Here is a 21,221-nt window from a genome sequence, read left to right on the forward strand (position 1 = left end):
ATATGTTCTTTCACAGTACTCTTGCTCACTAATCATTATGAGGTAAGTCACAGAACTCATAATTAATGCAAGATCAGTAACTATGCAGATGGATCGCTAAATCCCCAGCCATCACAAGTCCATTGAATTGGCAAATATTTCAACAGGATGCTATCATAATTTAACAAGTGGTTTTGCGTCGCATGTGTCTAATGAAACATGGATGGCATTACTTTTTATTATTAATAGATCCATTTATTACGTTGATTGAGAACCCTGCACCTGACAAGAGGTAGTGAATGTCAGTAGCAGAAAATGGCCATTTGTTCTTCCACACATCAAGTAAATAAGGATCCCAATTTTCAGAATGGTACACAAATTAAAATAGCATGGCACCATGGCCCATTGCACTAGTTTCAATAAATGATCTCGGATATCAGGCTAGTACCAAATCTTGGCTAATCTGAAAGCCCATGCTGGCCAACTCAGTGAATAATGGTGAATTATAGTGAATAACAAGTTTTATTTTTAAGATCATTGTGGCTAAAAATTCACTGCATTGTGAAGTGAAAATTGTAAAGAGGTAGTAGTTCTTGCAAAAGGGAAGTGGGAAAAGTGCCAAACTGACTCCCATTCCTTAACTATACATCTTAATAAGTCTTTTATAGAAAATCCCATCTCCATATAATATCTGTTCAGTCCCTTTCCTCCCTTCCCTTGCCAGGATCATCTGTGACGAGCGTGTGGGGCAATTCCCACTAGTCCTAATTTCAGGTGCCCCAATGGGCGTGTACACATGGAACTTGGGTGACATCATAAGAGCACTGTCCAATCACGCTTGACGTCTCACACTGCTGCAGTGAGCCCATAATCCAAATGAGTGTGTGTTGCATCCATTCCCACTCATTATAGCCATTAAGCAAATCGAATGGAATTTTATTGAACCTCAACCTGTGGCTTAATTAAAGAGCAGTCTGTGTCTGCATAAATGCATGGGTGATGTGTCTCTTTTTCCTTCATCCATGATCGATTAAGCATTCTGTTAATATGGAAATAAACCAGTCGCACATGTCCTTTGGACAAAAGCGACTTTAATTTAACACTTTAACCGTAACTTTCTACCATACACTGACCCATTAGCTTTACTGGTCATAGACCAGAAAACCTTACAGGATGGTCTGTTGTTCATCATCCATCATTCATCTGTCATCCACACGTTTGTTATCACTGTGCCTCCTACATAGGGATTGCAATGAAACCTTACACTACATTTATCCTTAGTCTAGTTGGTCCTCAATGAAAAATGTAAGCCATCTTGGAAATCTTATTGCATCTCCTCCTGAATGAATGGTCATATCAAGGTGGATTTTTCACTAAAAGACTTCTATTAGGTCTAGCTGGTCCTAAATGAAAAGGCTGCTGATCTTGTACCCAGTATGGTAACCATAGTGGCCACTTTTAAAATATTGTTATTGCTATTTTTTCAGAAAGTCACATTGACATGGAGTTTCACCAGAAGACTTCTTGTGATGTCTAATTGGTCCTAACTGATAATGGTACCAATCTGAAATCCAACATAGTCACCAATATGGTCGCCACAATCACAATCTTGACAATCTTGTCACCACTCCTTCTGAATGGATATTATATAAAGAGGGGATTTTCATTAAAAGACATCTTAATATGTATAGTTAAATGTATAAAATACTAATATGACATCCAATATCTTGAAAATATTATTGCTACTCCTGCTGAACGGAAAGTTATATTGATATAGGGTTTTCATCAGAAGGCTTATTATGATGTCTAGTTGATCCTAAATGGAAATTACACCAATATGATGGCCAATATTGCCACTATAGTAGCCATCTTGAAAAAAAAATGTTATTAAAATTCCTTCAGAATGAATTATGGCCATATCAACATGTGGTTTAGGCAGCTTTATATCAGGTCTGCTTCATTCCTCAAACACAAATGATGTGGATGATGTATCATATCTAACACATATGTTAGGGATGATGTATCGTATCAGATGTTTGGGATGATGTATCATATCTAACACACATGTTAAGGATTATGTATCATGTCTAACACACATGTTTGGGATGATGTACATTATCTAACACAGATGTTAGGGATGATGTATCATATCTAACACAGAAGTTAGGGATGATGTATCATATCTAACACAGATGTTAAGGATTATGTATCATGTCTAACACACATGTTTGGGATGATGTACATTATCTAACACAGATGTTAGGGATGATGTATGATATCTAACACACATGTTTGGGATGATGTATCATATCTAACACAGATGTTTGGGATGATGCATCATATCTAACACAGATGTTAGGGATGATGTATCATACCTAACACAAATGATATGGATGATGTATCATACCTAACACAAACGATGTGGATGATGTATTGTATCAAACACAGATGATGTGGATGCTTTACAGTATCAAACAAATGATATGGAACATTTAGGTGTTTAATATCAAATAGAGATGATGGGACTCATTTAGGTGTTCAGTATCAAATACAGATGATGGGGATCATTTAGGTGTTTTGTATCAAGTACAGATAATGGGGTTCATTTAGGTTTTTAATATCAAAATACAGATGATGGGGATCATGTAGGTGTTTAATATCAAATACAGATGACGTGAATCATTTAGGTGTTTTGTATCAAATACAGATGATGGGGGTCATTTAGGTGTTTAATATCAAATTAGATGTTTAATATCAAATACAAATGATTGGGATCATTTAGGTGTATAATGTAAATACAGATGATGGGGATCATTTAGGTGTTTTGTATCATACAGATAATGTGAATCATTTAGGTGTTTTGTATCAAATACAGGTGATGTGAATCATTTAGGTGTTTTGTATCAAATACAGGAGATATGAATCATTTAGGGGTATTATGTCAAACACAGATGATGGAGATCACTTAGGTGTATAATGTCAAACACAGATGATGGGGATCATTTACATGTTTTGTATCAAATACAGATAATGTGAATTATTTAGGTGTTTTGTATCAAATACAGGTGATGTGAATAATTTAGGTGTATAATGTCAAACACAGATGATGGGGATCAATTAGGTGTATAATGTCAAACACAGATGATGGGGATCAATTAGGTGTATAATGTCAAACACAGATGATGGGGATCATTTAGGTGTGTAATGTCAAACACAGATGATGGGGATCATTTAGGTGTATAATGTCAAACACAGATGATGGGGATCATTTAGGTGTACAATGTCAAACACAGATGATGGGGATCATTTAGGTGTATAATGTCAAACACAGATAATGTGAATCATTTAGGTGTTTTGTATCAAATACAGGTGATGTGAATAATTTAGGTGTATAATGTCAAACACAGATGATGGGGATCAATTAGGTGTATAATGTCAAACACAGATCATGTGGATCATTTAGGTGTATAATGTCAAACACAGATGATGGGGATCATTTAGGTGTATAATGTCAAACACAGATGATGGGGATCATTTAGGTGTATAATGTCAAACACAGATGATGGGGATCATTTAGGTGTATAATGTCAAACACAGATGACAGGGATCATTTAGGTGTATAATGTCAAACAGTTTATATGCCAGACTTTGTATTAATTTAGGCCTAATGCTATTTCTAGACTATTTTTGACAACCTCAGAACTGGGATCTGGCAACTACCTGGCCAAGTTTTGTGTGAGTTTATGTTGTATTGGGTTCATTTTAGTTTATAGAAAATATTTTTCTCTTTTAAATAATAAAGATGGACATAATGGATTGTAGAAAAATATTGCAAGATCAAAGGGATTTTGGCCATGACAAGTTTCATTGTATCATTAAAGATTGTGTGTCATACACCATGCCATACCTAACTGCGCCAATGGCCTTAAAGGAGACCAGAAACCAATGGAAATATAGAATAATAATAAAAGTACTATAGCAGAAAACATTATTCTGAAGTATCATCTGCGACCGTAATGCCAATATTTAAATACTGGCCTATCTTCTAGGAGCTGAATTTCCGTGACCTCATATGCAAAATTTCCGCGCCTATTTGGTTCATTTCGGGATGTGACGTCATAGTAGCAACTCCAGCAGCCCAAGTGGGAGTTGCCAGAGTAAATGACAATACCGATTTGCGTTGCTTACGGGTGTAATAGAACATTAACAATAGCCTGTGGACATATTTTTTCCCGAAAGATAAAGGCATAATGAAAGAATGGGTACATTATTACAAACTAGTCGATTTCAAAGCAACACCATACAGCACTATGTGCTCGTTACATTTCTCAAAAGAATGTTATGACAGGGATCATGAAAAAATGGCAGCTCAAAAATACGTACATGCTTGGCCTAGACTAAAAGTTGGCGCTGTTCCAGACATACCTTTGGACATTTTAAATCCTGAGAAAAAGTTTTAAACTGTGAGTTACGAAAATAGGCAGAAGGACGATTAAGTGACCACAAAATGCAACAATCAATCCACTGTCCTAGGTGAAATTTAGATTTGATTTTCATCAAATGGAAGCTTTGCTAAAAATAAGATTCTAAACCTGTCGTGTTTCGAGGAAACACAATTTTCAGTAATCTTATAAAAATTTTAAAAAATAAGATTCTAAACCTGTCGTGTTTCGAGAAAACACACTTTTCAATAATCTTAAAATTTAAAAAAATGTAGAATGTATAAATGGTAATCTGTAATAATTGGAACTGATATAAAATTATTCTGTGGGCAGTTTAAAAAGCAGCGATTAAAAGAAAAGAGGTCAAAGTTTCACATTAACTGTCTGACAATAGAAACGGGGGGGGGGGGGGGGGGGCTATCCCTGCCCCAATGTGCGACCGTCCATGGGACATGCCTTTTCTCCCTGTGATATGCCTTATTATTCCCCCATGACAAGCTCCTTTTGCATATTCTAGTCAGATCTGGCTAAATTGCAAAATAGCTAAAGTTTTGATTTAAGTACACAAACAATAAAGCCGGTGTGACTAATGAACATAATCCTTATTCTTGCATTGATCTTGTGAAAAGGACTGCCCTTTGGACATACTTCAAAGAAACCATGTTCGACAGTGTGTGTATGTGTAAGCACCAGCAACTGATTACCAAATAAACGATGGCTATTTTGTTGTTACTTATGATGCCGTGGGCTTCATTTTAACAGTTCAAATCTGCAGTCACAAGTTACCGTACATGTGGCAACTGTTTTTCTCAAGTTTATGCCCCACCTTATTTCCTTAGGTTTAAGTCTTAATGCATGTAACACTGTTTGCTGAATAAAATATTTATTCAGAATTAGTTCTTTAGGGCCACATATACTGCATGGTATATTTTGTTTTATTCTTGTAATTTAATCATAGTAATTAATTTTAACGTAGCTTTAACAATTTTTCAGTCATATCGCTACAATGTCTGCATTGTGGCAGCTTAGACTGTGGATTGCATACGTTATATCTATTTATAAATGGTTTGGGGCTGTGGTTTTTTCTTCTGACAAATGAAAATCGACAGACATTACGAGATCGGGAGGTAGATGAGGAAATACCCCCAAAATCGGGAGGTTTTTTCTCCCGGCTTGAGAGTTGACAGGTATGAACTGTCCGGGATTGTGGAATTTCATTCAGGACTTTAGATTATTTAAGTCACCAGCCCGGGGCCTGTGCCTAACAAATTTCTTTTAGCACTTACCAGTACAGTACATAAATTATTATATCAGACTGCAGATTCAACTTTTGAATGTGCAACCCAAATGTAGTCTCCTCCTGTCTGCCTCTCTCGCCAATGTTTATGTTTGTATTCGAGGACTGGCTAGTATAGCATCACAGTACCACGTGATCTGTCGTCTCATCAAAACTCGGAAAAACTCGGCAATTTACGGAATCGTGGTATCTTCCACGCAATATAATCACTACCCGCTTACAATATTTAATTTATAAACATTGCAGTCGAATTAAAATCTGTAGAGAATTACTTACGTAAAAGGAAAATTTTGATTTCTAGTCTCCTTTAATGGTTAGATCTAGTGTCTGCCTCGGATGCAAGAGGTCATTGGTTTAAACACTGGCTGAGTCATACCAAACACTTATGAAAATTATATTAACAGCTGCAGCACTTGGCACTCAGCATACACCCAGTGACCAAGGCTTTCAAGTACATGTATCTTGATTACAGGAGCATAACTCCCAACCTGGTGTTAGAATAATGTAACTTGGTGGGACATCATGTTACATGTCTGCAGCATGATGCTCCAGTGCTAGACATCATTTTAAGCTGCCACACTGCAGACATCGTAACAATATGACTAAAAATCGCAAAGATACATTAAAAATCTAAAACACACACACACACTATAACCATACCCATGCCACAAGGTGAAAATCACAGAAATGGAAATTTTACCTCGTACTGAATCAATGTCCATAGCATAACTTTAGACCCACTGAAGATATGTAAATCACATATGTACTTTAACCAGTTGAAAAAGTTGAAAATCATGACAACAGTTTGTCACATTCCATAGCCATTCCTTCCCCCTTCCCCAGTCACATGGTCAAGGTAACAGCAATGTAAAACCTAAATCATTGACCTCTGTCCAGGACAAAATTTGAACCAATGAAGTTGTTTTAATGAAATAAAAGCATTTTATTGTCCTTAGAACTTTAGGCCAACTATAGCAGGCATTGTTTAAAAATCACTATCTGGCCTGAAGAAGTTGCACATGCCTGGACTATAACTTTAGAGTTAGTCTTTGTCATCATTGGGAAGAATGCATTATCTATTACTAATTTTCTTGTTTAAAAGTCAAGGAGCATAGATCAGATTTGCCATCACTTAATATACTGGCAGATCTGGGTCTGTGCAAATGATATGTGTAATCAGTAGAACATACATCATAGACCTTGATCTGGTAGCACATTAAACAAAAGCAGATCAAGGTCGTTTGTGTTTCCAGTCAGACTTGACCTGTGAGTGAGTGTTGATAGTAATGACTGTGTAATTGGACTCTGTAAGTCTACTTAAGTTCATATGTACCCAATTTTCACCTATAAACCAGTCACTTTGGATATGAAACTCTGATGTGAACTAGTAAGAGCTGGTTCAGTTGAAGTATGTAATAACAAATAAATTTGTACCAGTCTTTCCAACCCTATTTTTCTTTCACACCATTAGTAGAAAGGCACATACTTTGGTGGGTGGGTGGGTGGTCTTAAGTTATCCCTGTACCTAAACAGGAATAGGTTCTTTTGTAAATACTGTGTGGCCTCAATTTCACCTCATGAAAGCAATCATTTGTCTTAAACAGACATTTTTCTAGTTCCTGTAAACCTAATAATGACCAAATTTAACTTCAATTTAGAAACCACTTGTCTTGGGGCTAGCCATACATATCATGTGTTAAACATCGTAATTTAATGACTTAAATTTTATAGTAACTCACATCCTGTAAAACTTGCCTCAAATAATGGAATGCCAATTTCTCAGCAATGTACATTGAAAAATGAGTCTCAAAGAAATACTGAACTCTCACATTATTAGTCTGCCAGATATTTCCATACGGTACTTGAAAATATTGTATGTTTGTTATTACCTAATTTGACCTAAAGGGCATAGGAAAAGATGGGGCTACTGGTCACTGATGCCTGCTGTTACATAATTTAACCCAAAAGGCATAGGAAAAGATGGGGCTACTGGTCACTGATGCCTGCTGTTACATAATTTAACCCAAAGGGCATAGGAAAAGAGGTGGCTACTGGTCACTGATGCCCGCTGTTACATAATTTGACCCAAAGGGCATATGAAAAGATGGGGCTACTGGTCACTGATGCCTGCTGTTACATAATTTGACCCAAAGGGCATAGGAAAAGAGGTGGCTACTGGTCACTGATAACTGCTATTATATAATTTGACCCAGATGGCATAAAAAAATAGGGGACTACTGGTTACTGATGCCTGTTTTATCTTAGACATGAAACTACTTATGGAAACTTCCAGGTTGTTGATGTATTTCTTGTTAACTTATATATGTTTCTTAGAACCCATTTCACACAGTTACAAGAATAATCCAGACTAATAGAACTTTTCTAGATTACAATATTTCCTCCATGTTAAGACATGAGAGGTGTAGGTGATTATCAGACATAAATATTTGCCAGAATACCAAAATTGGACTTGGATTACCATTAGATAATAATAATAATAATAATAATAATAATGATAATAATAATAATAATAATAAAAATAATAATAATAGTAAAAATAATAATAGTAATAGTAACTTTATTTAAAGAGTATGAGACAGTTTCATGGAACTAATCTTCCATGTGGCCCACTATTATTTGCATACTTACATACATAGTTTGATAATGACAGTAAGTCTTAGGATAGGAAAATATTATTATTTTTCATGTTCCAAGGCTTATTTGCTCATACAGATTGTAACATTTTTGTTGTCCCATCACTGATAGACACAAAAATGTCCCAACACTGATATACAAATATGTCCCAACACTGATAGACACAAAAATATCCGAACACTGATAGACAAACTATTCCAACATTGATAGACACAAACATGTCCCAAAACTAACAGACATAAAAATGTCAAGACAAGTTTGGCATGTACACAAGATTCACCATTTTTCAGTGATATAAATGATCATACAGAGTGATGTAATCATTTTGAAAAGGCACATGTATCATGAATATATTTAAATATATGAGGCACTTAACCAGTCTTTATTCACATAACTGTCACTGAGCACAATATAGGTTAAAATTCTTAATATAGGTTGACTAAATCATCATCAATCCATTTTACTTTTGTGTTTGGTTAACACAAAATCATAATTTTCCACACATTATTTATCCCACTTTTGATTCTGGCAAGCTGGGTATTTTGGCAGCTCTTTTTGGTTATAATTAGTGGATTTGAATTTTGTTTTCCATTAGAATTCATGACCAGTTGTTTAAACATTGAAATGAGCTTGGGTTATTGTGGGTTTAATGCCATTTTTCAGTACATGATATGGCAGCCAAGAACCTGTGAAATCCTGGTAAGAACCACCTACCCACAGGAAGCTACTGGCATGCTTTCTCAAATACCCACATTGGCCAAGTCCAAGACTCGAACCTATGCAAACAGAGGTGACATGGCAGTGATTACTAAAGGAAAGTGTTTTAGACCACTCGGCTACCAGGGCCCCCCATTGGGTTTGGGTAAAGAGGGAATTTGGATTAAGTCAATTCTGCCACCCTTTTGTTATACAGAATTAAAATTTTATGCCTTTTCTTACTCAAATTACATGATTACCAGAGCTGATTCAGGATGTATTTATTTAAGGTTGCTAACATCAATACAAACTACCACTGTCTTACTCTTATAATTATTTTCAAGGCATTATTTCTGAGGCTATGAGTCAAAGCCAGTTAAAATCTTCAATGTACATGTGGTGATGCCATGATGTAAACAAGGTCACTATGGCAACTTTAATGAAACAATGTAGAAACTGACAATAGTAAACTAGAGAAAAAATGGAAAAAGTTAATTTTAACTTTTATATAACATTGAACTTATGCATTGTCATTATCTGATAAAATTATACATTATTTAAAATAAATAGAAATGATAATAAAATCGAGGAAAATATTAAATATATCTATTGATTTTTCAAACAAATTCTACTTATTTAGAATATTTCTCTCTAATAACTCATAACAACTGCAGCCTTTTATTTAAAGTAACATTACAATCGATAAAATATGCTGAGTGATCAGTAGAAATAAAAATATCTAATGTGTCCCAGACCTGGACAAATTTCATTTCCCATCTTTTATAGGTCATAAAGTGTTATTTATGAAAATAATTAAGGATGTCCCAAGACTTTTAGGGTCCCGAGATTTAGTCATCAAATAGTTACCACACAAAGAATACACAAACAGTAAATAGTTATACACACAATAAAGAATACACACACAGTGGGGTCATATTGTTTATGCATATGTTTAGCCTTTCTGAAAAATATATTCATTCACTTGTTGTTATACATTGCATTTGGGAAATTTTCAGCATTATGTAGGATGATAAAAACATGGGGATTATGGGGAAATCTGTTCCCAGAATTTTATTTTTAGGATACTTAAATATCTAGATCAGCATGACTTTGTTCAGATAAATGATGCTTCACTGTACTAAACAATATTTTCCTTAATGTAACTAATTTTTTAAAATGTAGTTTGCTTTTTTAAAAAATACATAACATCATTTTTTTTGTTTCAGTTTAATGAAATGAATCACAGTATTGGGTAAAAACATGTAGCCTGTTACGGAAACACAGGCCAATGGAACGAGGTGCCACCCATAGTCATGGAAACCATAGAAAAGACACTCTCTCTGTACCAACTGTTGTTAAAATCCCACAACGCCCTGAGGGAAGTCTTAGAGACAACACCCTGCTGGTACCATCCACTGGCACAAGTTCACGACACTCTGTTGGTAGTTATAAGGTCAAACCAAGTAGCAACCTCACCTCTTTTCATCATGAGCATCGTTCCTCCCATAACAAGACCAATTTGCGACGGTGTGCATCTGTTGATGTTGCAGAACTTCATCGAGATCAGAAAAAGTCATCAAAAAAGAAATCAAAATCAAAAATTGATAAAGAGAAGTTATTGTCTAAACAGGATGAAGAAATTCTTTCAAAATGGCTGGATAAAGAAGAAAACCTATTTAAAGAAATTATCTCCAGTAAAAATGGAGATAGCTCTCAGTCTAAAAGTAAAAGACCAGATTCACTCAAATTGTCTTCAATATATATTATCAATTCAAAGCAAAACAAATCTACTCTACCACAGAATTCTGTTAATGGGAAGCAAAATCAGAAGTCAACAGTTAGAGTTACAGTGTCAGCTTTTCCTTCACCAGAATATAGAAAGTCTAGAAAAGAAAAGGATGAACAAAAAAGTGATGTCAAAGTCCATAAAGAAATACCATCCAGTCAAAGAAAAACATCAAAGAAAGTATCCACAGATAAACAAGCAGACAGAATGGATAAAGTGACTATAGACTTTGCAAAACTTGATGATGCTACATCTGAATTTGATGAATCTGTTGAAGGGTACAGGAAACATGGACTAAAACACAATTTTCCGTCTGCACCGTACATCAAAATCAGACCTCCCACAAGACAAAATATATGCCTGGAGTTACTAGGTCTGTGTATTTATAGCATATTTGCCTGTTTAGTTTTCTTTCCAATGGCAGCAGTTGTACTCGTTCTTTTCCCACTGTGTTTCTTGTTGAAGAAGATATCCTCATGTTGCTGTTGCTGTTGCTGTTCCATGAACAGATCCTGTTGTTGTTGCAAATGTGGAGAAATTGTTTCTTTCAGTGAGCATTACTGGCTACAGGATTTCCACAATAATCCCCTCATTGTTCAAAGCATCCTCGTTGTGGAGTGTGGCCTTGATCAGTATCAGATACAAAATCTTATTAATGCAAGAGTTGTTGTCGCAGAGGATAGTGCTGGGGAACGATTGTACCCACGATTTACTCAGAAATTGAGCCGTTCATGTTGTCAATACATGTGGGTGGAAGATCATAATTTTTTAATCCAAAATCATATCTACACAATGCCAAGAGGTATTGAATCACTCGAAGATCTGCAGGATTATATTTCTGAAATGGCCTCAAAGCCTCTATCATATACAACCCCACTATGGGAGGTTCAGATATTGCCTAACTTTGGTCAACACCGTGATACAATTCTTTTATTCCGAATGCATCCATGTATGGCAGATGGAATATCAATGGTCAAAATACTGTATAAGTCAATCGCTGATGTGGACTCTGTCACAACCATTCCACCAAAACTTGCTCAAAGGTCTTCTGTTGATATTTTTAAATCAGTATTTTATGGACCTCTTACTTTCTTTTGTAAAGTTCTGTGTTGCACAAATGACTTTAATCTCCTTCATGGAAAATATCTTCACCAGTCAGGTAAGCGGGTCCTTACTTGGTCTGAACCAGTCAGCATGTCAGCAGCTGTTAGGATTAAACAGGTCACACGCAGCACTCTGAATGAAGTACTTGTGTCTGTAGCATCCGGGTGTATTCGTAATTATCTCAAATTTAATGGAATTCCCAATCCTTACGACATGAAATGCATCATTCCTGTATATTATGGCAATGACTTGGATAAACGTGTGATGGGAAACAAAATCCTGTTACTGCAAGTTCCATTACCTACCAACACAGAGGGTACTGTTCCTCGACTGTGGCAAATGAAGAAAAACATGGACAGTGTGAGAAAGTCCTCTTTATTTTCTGTAATGTTTAATGCATTCAGATTCACCAATTTGCTTCTACCAGATTCCTTATGGCATTGTCTTTGGAATTACTTTTTTAATCGCTCCACTTGTCTTGTCTCATCACTTCCAGGCCCAGAAATTTGTCTTCGACTGGCCTCAAAACAAATCAAGACTGTCTTCTACTGGTTTCCACCTGTACAGAAAGTGGCATTATCTATATCCTTCTTCACCTATAATGATCAACTACAAATGGCCGTTTCTGCAGATCGCTCAGCCCTGCCTAATCCAGAGGTCCTTACAAAGGATTTTATTTTTCAGGTAAGATTATCCACATAAAGGAGCCTCAGATGGCTCAGTTGTTTGCCTGCTGGACTTATGACCAAAAGGACAACCATCAAATTAGTCCAGGTTGACTACCATGGATTGACCTTAGGCAAAGTACTTGACTCCACTTTCCTCAGCACACATTAACCTTTATGTGTTGCTGTGCCAAAAAGCACTAAACTAAATCTCAAATCAAACCTATCAGGTATGACATACATTACAATTTAATATATTTATGTGCTGTTTTCAGTGTCTTCTCCATGTTTGTCACAGGTAGACAAGGACTTTACTTTAGTGGACACTTTCATGTAAAGAACACATGCAAATAAATAAAGTATGAACCTATGATTTAATTTCACATACATATTTAATATGTATGGAAAGGATAGTTATACACAATTAACAGCATTTTGTGGTTCCTTGAGTGATCTTTAGACACAAGATTTATGGTATGAGAGTTCACCTGTTGCTATTGCATTGCATACTCCTTTCTGGAAAGAAAATACCCATAACTTATGATAACAAAATTCATCCTTTCAAAGGGTGATTCCAAAATGTTCAGAACTCCAGCTCATGGCTTCTGGCCCATGCACTCTATCCCTCATTCTTTTTTGGTTGACTTCGATGTTTAAGATAGTTTAAATTACTCTACATGGAAAGTTGCCTTGACCTTGAGCAAAATAGTGAAATTTTATTACTTCATGGTATGTGTGTCACTTTTTGCAGTGTTATGTTACCCTAAGATCAATTCTTATTCCTATTAGGAATTCTCTCTCTCTCTCTCTCTCTGTCATTTTTCGGTTTCATTTTATTTTTAACCTTACAATTAGGTTACCCGACCCACCCTGACCGCTATCCCAGGGGATATTCAGATACATTTCTTGTCATTGATAATTATTTTATTCCTCTTTTAACTCCTTGCTGAACAGGCCTACAGTCTCATACTGATTCTGTTTTCCTTGTTTTAGAAAATAACAAATCATTGTAATTTATGTTTCATTTAATCTGACTTTTGCTATTTTTATTTTCTTGAAGGAGGTCACACAACTTCAGGTGTGTGTTTACTATTTAGTAACTCAACACCTATTCATTCTTTAATGTCAGTAGAGGACATTATTCCTTATTATGATATTATTGTTAGCAATCTTTCCAAGTTGGTTTTTGCTAATAAATTCATCTCCAGTACTCAAATATATGGTTGATGTATGGGACTCAAACTTAAGTATTATTGGTTGTTTTTAAATATATTGTTGATGTCTCTGATTAAAACTTAAATATTTTTGGTTGCTTTAATTCTTTTAATCCAGTACTCATCGTTGGACTGCTATCTTTTGTATTAAAAAATTAGTGGTTGTTTTAATTCTTCAATTGGATGACATCTAGATAGGGTGAATTCTTCTTGTTTTAAATAGCTTTAACTTAGTCCATAAGATAAATCTGTTTTATATAGTACTTACTTAGAAACTTTTTTGTAAATCTTTCTTTCATCATTTTCTTGAAGCAAAGTCTAAGCAAGGTGTGGGGAGGTGTGGGCACAAGACACCCCCCACCCCCCCGGGGTGTCCACCCATCTGCATAGCATGTACAGACTGTGTAAGGACAGCTGGTTGTCCCTTTTGCAGTCTATGGTTGGATGAGATCTGGGACTTCACCTAACGTACACAAACTTACAATGAAGGAAGAAAATGCTGTTATCTTCTTTCTCCAAAGTTGTATAGTTTTCTTACTCTTTTCAGCAGGAATCTGTTGCCAAATGCCCTTCAACATTTGTTGGAAGCAGGGGCCAAAATATCCAGGCATTTGTGAACCATGTTCATTGCTTGATCAGCTTAGTATTTTCACCGCAACAGCAATGTTGCTATGACCACATCCAAGGTCTTACTGGAGCATAGTTAGAACATTCATGGGGCAGCTATCATAGAGGTAGAGACCCTCTTTGGAGGACTCATTCCCTCCATGTCTTATGATTTGAGAAACCAGCAGCACTGGTTCCTCACATCAAATCTGACCAAAGGTGAAATCATTATAACTGGCCACATGGTCCAGCAGTGAAAATCTTGAAAGCCATGTAGCCTAATTCAAAGCAGCAACCTTAATTCAGAGCTTCCCACCAGCAATTGGACCCTAGTTGGGGGTGGGGGCAGGCACCACAAAGGCCCAGGGAGGAAATTCACTGGTCTTTCATCCTTTCATAAGGAAATGAGGAGACAACTCCAGGGACTCACTCACTCTTGGTTCCCACAGGCTTAACATTTTTTCAGAGATTTGGCCACCATCATGGATGATGGCTGGGTCCTCTCTATCATGGAAGTAGGATATTGGTTTTGGGTTGAAAACATAGTCTCTGCACCTGGTTTTACCAGGGTCATGGAAGTAGTTGAAGTCTACTTAAGGTCACTGGGGATCCCTATTCTCCAATATTTCAATGGTTCATTGATCCCAAATGCCTGGCTAGATTCCTTCAGACTAGATCTGCCTTACAACCATGATCTATGATGACTAGTCGATCTAAGTCTACAAGTAAGATCTATGATGCCTAGTGGATCTAGGTCTACATCCAAGGTATATGATGACTAGTGGATCTAGGTCTACATACAAGGGCTATGATGCCTAGTGGATCTAGGTCTACATCCAAGGTATATGATGACTAGTGGATCTAGGTCTACATACAAGGGCTATGATGACTAGTGGATCTAGGTCTACATACAAGGGCTATGATGACTAGTGGATCTAGGTCTACATCCAAGGTCCATGATGACTAGTGGATCTAGGTCTACATCCAAGGTATATGATGACTAGTGGATCTAGGTCTACATACAAGGGCTATGATGCCTAGTGGATCTAGGTCTACATCCAAGGTATATGATGACTAGTGGATCTAGGTCTACATCCAAGGTATATGATGACTAGTGGATCTAGGTCTACATACAAGGGCTATGATGACTAGTGGATCTAGGTCTACATACAAGGGCTATGATGACTAGTGGATCTAGGTCTACATACAAGGGCTATGATGACTAGTGGATCTAGGTCTACATACAAGGGCTATGATGACTAGTGGATCTAGGTCTACATCCAAGGTCCATGATGACTAGTGGATCTAGGTCTACATCCAAGGTATATGATGACTAGTGGATCTAGGTCTACATACAAGGGCTATGATGCCTAGTGGATCTAGGTCTACATCCAAGGTATATGATGACTAGTGGATCAAGGTCTACATCCAAGGTATATGATGACTAGTGGATCTAGGTCTACATACAAGGGCTATGATGACTAGTGGATCTAGGTCTACATACAAGGGCTATGATGACTAGTGGATCTAGGTCTACATACAAGGGCTATGATGACTAGTGGATCTAGGTCTACATACAAGGGCTATGATGACTAGTGGATCTAGGTCTACATACAAGGGCTATGATGACTAGTGGATCTAGGTCTACATACAAGGGCTATGATGACTAGTGGATCTAGGTCTACATACAAGGGCTATGATGACTAGTGGATCTAGGTCTACATCCAAGGTCCATGATGACTAGTGCAGCATCTTTTGTGATTGGTACAGCAAGAACTATGTTAATCCTAGCTGTCACTCTATGAGCACAGTAGCCTATTTTCTTCATGTCCTTTTTGAAGAGAGACAATACTTTGGTTTTTTTATTATTAAGAGCTAAAGGGCTGCTCTATCCAACACACTAAAATTTTTGAAGGGCATTGGCGCATACTCTTACATAGCACACCTGATATGATATTCCTAGCTTCACAGACCAGTGTCTCACTCACTACTTCCTATATGGAATCTTTCTTGTATTTTGTGGTCTCTAACTGAAACCTCCATGAACCTGTTGAAGCTTCCATCAAGAATCTTACCTTCTAGACTGTTTTCTTGCTCTCCTTAGTTTCTACAAGATGAAACAGTGAGCTTCATGCCCTATCCCTTGAGCTGTCTAAGGTTCATAGGAAATTATGAGTCTGTTTCTATCCATTGCCAACCAAGTTTAATAGCAAAAAGAACAGCTTCCATTGATTGCTTCACTCCTGATTGAGATCCCTTATCTCAGTGTTATTTTGTCCATTTATGGCTTTTTTTTGGTAACTTCCAAAGGCTGAAGAATGGGTAGGTGTTATGTATATTTGATTTAATTTAATTGTTTTTTAAGTTTTACAAAATAACTATTTTTAATTTCTTTACATGTCAATGTAATGTAATTTTGTTTACTAGAAATGTTATATTTTCCAGAAACTTCAGTTTGACCTGAATCTTTTCATAAATACTTAATACTAGAAAAACTGTTTCTATTTTTTACTTAGTTCCTGGCCTTGATTGGGGGTCAAGTAAACAACTTCTTTTTTTTAATTAATTTTTGTGTGTGAATGGTGGTGTTGAAATCGAGCCTGTACTACATGACATTAGACTTGTAGATATTTTCTAAATCATTCTAAAATGTGGTCACATGACCCTCATCTGGGAATCCATTTTGTGTTTCAAGTTACTGTATAATCTTTGTCAATAGAGATATTTGGGCAGTCTTGGATTTTTCTTTACACTGGAAAGTGTCTGTTGTATCAGTTGGAATTGCATTTAAATTTTTATTCGAATTATTTGGATTCTAATAGATAAAATAATTTCTGGAAATATTTGAGTGCTTATACAGAATTCTTGGACAAAGACATTTATTTAAATTTTAATCAGAATTCAAACACCAGAATATTATTTTCTGTAGTTCACAAAGGTCTGTACACATCAGCTCTATATTGACCACAGTATACGTCATCGCCTTCCATCTTGGATTCTTCGTTGGGACTCAAACTTGAATTCATTAGAATATTTCATTATTAGGACTTCTAAAATTTAATTCATGGATTATTCTTTGAATATTTTTGGATTTGATTTTTACAGTGTTTTTCCAGGGAAATAAATTATTTGTTAAATTTTTAAAAGTTTGTTGTTTTCACTCTTTCTTTTGTTTCTGTTTATTCAAGCCTAAACATGTAACATAACAGTAGGAAGATTTTTCAGTTTCTACCATTTTGAGGTGGATTACTAAGCTATCAAGAGAGGTTATCGGTCCCTTATTGATAGGAGCCTTTCATTCATGAAAATTAAAGTGCATGCGGTTCTAGACATTGCTACCACATAGGTTTATTTAACACTTTCATCTCATAAAGAGAGGATGAAAACCACACATACAAAGCAATTTCGCACAGTCTTCCTTCCTTGGCTCCAGGCCCAGCCCTAGGATGTGCAGGGTAGCATACAACTGGAATTGTACTTGCCCCAGTGAAAATTCACTTGCCCAGACCTGAAAACCATACATAAAAGGCAATTTTGCACAATCTTCATTCCTTGGCTCCAGGCCCGGCCCTAGGATATGCAGGGTAGCATACAACTGGAATTTTACTTGCCCCAGTGAAAATTCACTTGCCCAGACCTGAAAACCACACATAAAAAGCAATTTTGCACAATCTTCATTCCTTGGCTCCAGGCCCGACCCTAGGATGTGCAGGGTAGCATGCAACTGGAATTTTACTTGTCCCAGTGAAAATTCATTTGCCCAGACCGTAAGAATTTTGAAGGACTGGTTTTTTACAATACACAAATGAGCTCAATCAATCAATGGTCTTTAAAATTAGATCCCTTATCCCACAATTTTAATTAATTGGATGTTTTGAATGGTAACTTTTAAGCAGATTAGCTTTAACCCTACCAGGAGATCAAACTTTAGTATTTTTCTGTATGAATTACAAGATCATAAAGAAATCTGATGAAAATACATAAATTTTATTTTCCTTTACAATTACATTCTTTTTTCCACTAAATGCCCATAAAACCATCACAAAGGGCATTGAACTTGGCAACAATGTAGAACATCAGATGCCTGAAGGCTATATATATATCATAGGTACATGGAAAACAAGTATTTGCAAATGAGATGCCTACATCTCATATTACCTGAGTATTTATTTATCCTCCTGTATTTTGGTACATCATTTGGCATATGGTTATAGTGGAAAATAGCAGCATTGTGTGTAGAAATAACGAGTCTGTCTTCTTCTCTCAGGGCAGATTTACTTTGATGTTGATAGACAAAATCCTGACTGTTGCCACTCAATGGATAATTAGAGTGAACAAAAACTTCTTATTACATGTACACCATTCACTTCAGTAATTAAAAGCAACACCACAGCTGGAACATATGGCAAGTATCCTGAATAGGATGTAGTCCATAGAAGCAGGGCTTGCTATTAATGCTTTATTTCAAAATACCATATGTGCTTTCTTGTGGAATAGGCTGTTCCACTTTGTTGATGCACTGTGTGTATCAGGATAGGCTATTTAACAGTAGTATTGCCAGGACTCAACCTCATTAAATCAGGGACAGCAAATTAGTGGCAGGGGTTGCATGCTAATCAAAATGCACCTATGTACTACAAAATTATTTTTAGGAATGAAACCATTAAATTTACTTAAAATAGCAGCAGAAAGCTAAATTTGTATATACAGTACCTGCAGTAAGGTGAAGCATGTCAAATTGTTCATATGTCATTCCATCTGTTCGAAAGTTGGTTTCTGCACAATGAGTTTAGCTGTCAAACATCTAGTTACCAAACTTTGTGAATGGCTTGTATTTAGGGCAAGAATAGCAGTATTGATCCTGGGCTCAAAAGCATAATGGTCAAAGTCACTGCAATTGAAGAAAGGAGAACTGTTTTATTCAATAACTTAGTTCTCTGCCATCTACACTTACCAAACATTATAGATAGCTTAAACTTGGGGTAAGGAACAATCCTATTGAAAACAAGATAAAAATATATAAGGTCAAAGTGACTGTGACAGAAAGAAAAAAATGTAAACTTCGTAATAATATGAGTTCACCAAACTTTCTGGATGGCTTGCACTTGGGGAAAGGAAGAAGACTAATGTTGATGGGGTGTTAATTTCATGGACACTGACTGAAAGAAGAAAAAGGTTTTCTGCACGGCAGCATTAGTTTCATATCACAGACCTCACCCAAACTCTGGATGGCTTTCATGTAGGGTAAGGAAGAAGCCTGTTAATCTTAGGGAGAAAGGTCATGGTCACACTGACAGAAAGAAGAAAAATGGTTTGTGTCAAAGTTTCAGTTATCTGCCTAGAGGGCTGGTAATCCCAGGATAAGCCTATTATGTGCCATTCACAATACTCATGTTTAGCAAAAAGTTAGGCATTTTAGGATCATAATATTCCCATGATGAACCCATACTTACTGACAGGATCTGCCCCCATCTGTTTGGAAAATTTTGGCACATATATGTATTTGCCAAGCCTACACCCACTGTTAAAAGAAACTGTAATAAAAAAGCCTGTTTGTTTTGGATTTGAAGGTCAAAGATCAGGGTCACTGTGACTGAAAGAAAAATGGTTTCTATACACAGTTTGCAGTTTTTGATGACTTAGAATTCTTCATTGATATAAAAGATAAGGTATGGAATAGGGGTCATATCCAATTCAATAAATCTTTATGCAAAGCAACTTACTTATAAGACCTGTCCAACTGCAAAATGCATAGACCTAGATCTGCCATCACATAAAATAGATAAATCTATATTTTTAAGGAGTAAAGAGTAAAACAAACAACATAGACCCTGATCTACTGGCACATTATGTGAGGGCAGGTCAGGGTCTACTAGTTTACAGTTTGGGAATATGAGGGTTTTGTATTAAATACAGTAATTGGGAATATGAGGGCTTTGTATTAAATACAGTAATTTGGATGAGGGCTTTGTATTAAATACAGTAATTGGGATTATGAGGGCTTTGTATTAAATACAGTAATTGAGAATATGAGGGCTTTGTATTAAATACAGTAATTGGGAATATGAGAGCTTTGTATTAAATACAGTAATTTGGATGAGGGCTTTGTATTAAATACAGTAATTGGGAATATGCGGGCTTTGTATTAAATACAGTAATTGGGAATATGAGGGCTTTGTATTAAATACAGTATTTGGGAATATGAGGGCTTTGTATTAAATAAAGTAATTGGGAATATGAGGGCTTTGTATTAAATACAGTAATTGGGAATATGAAGGCTTTGTATTAAATACAGTAATTGGGAAAATGAGGACTTTGTATTAATACAGTAATTGGGATTATGAGGGCTTTGTATTAAATACAGTAATTGGAAAAATGAGTACTTGTATTAAATACAGTAATTGGGAATATGAGGACTTTTTATTAAATACAGTAATTGGGAATATGAGCACAGTTGTATTAAATACTTAAACTCATGTAGTTAAGTCCCCAAAAATGTAAAATTAATCAATAATTCAATTTGTGTGAATTCTTGTCATAAAATAATTATTTTCTGTATAATTTATTTTTAGATATCCCCCATATTTCACTGAACAAGTAATCAAGAGTTACTTACATAGCCCCTTCTGCAATAAACAAACATTTTTTAAAACTTAGTTTGAAAATAAATAAAGGGAAATAACAACTACATTCCTATGATTAGTAATCTACATCCACAAGAAACTCAAGACACAAAAATGCCATTTTATTGATGAATCAGTTCACAGTGTTTTCAAT

The 21,221-nt window shown here is 36.0% G+C and overlaps 1 protein-coding gene across 3 annotated transcripts in view; it reads left to right on the forward strand.

Moving 5' to 3' along the window:
- LOC149799033 (uncharacterized) overlaps positions 1–21,221 on the forward strand; it is a 159,263-nt gene that overhangs the window by 79,803 nt on the left and 58,239 nt on the right. For all 3 annotated transcript variants that reach the window (XM_089957990.1, XM_089957991.1, XM_089957989.1), the window contains exon 2: positions 10,296–12,643. In XM_089957990.1, the coding sequence (XP_089814116.1) occupies positions 10,358–12,643 (2,286 nt within the window). In that variant the 5' untranslated portion in view covers positions 10,296–10,357. The remainder of the gene's footprint in view (positions 1–10,295; positions 12,644–21,221) is intronic.

The sequence above is a fragment of the Sinohyriopsis cumingii genome, chromosome 5 (assembly GCF_028554795.1).
Source record: "Sinohyriopsis cumingii isolate HCF-2022 chromosome 5, ASM2855479v2, whole genome shotgun sequence".
In the NCBI taxonomy this organism is placed as follows: Eukaryota; Metazoa; Mollusca; class Bivalvia; order Unionida; family Unionidae; genus Sinohyriopsis; species Sinohyriopsis cumingii.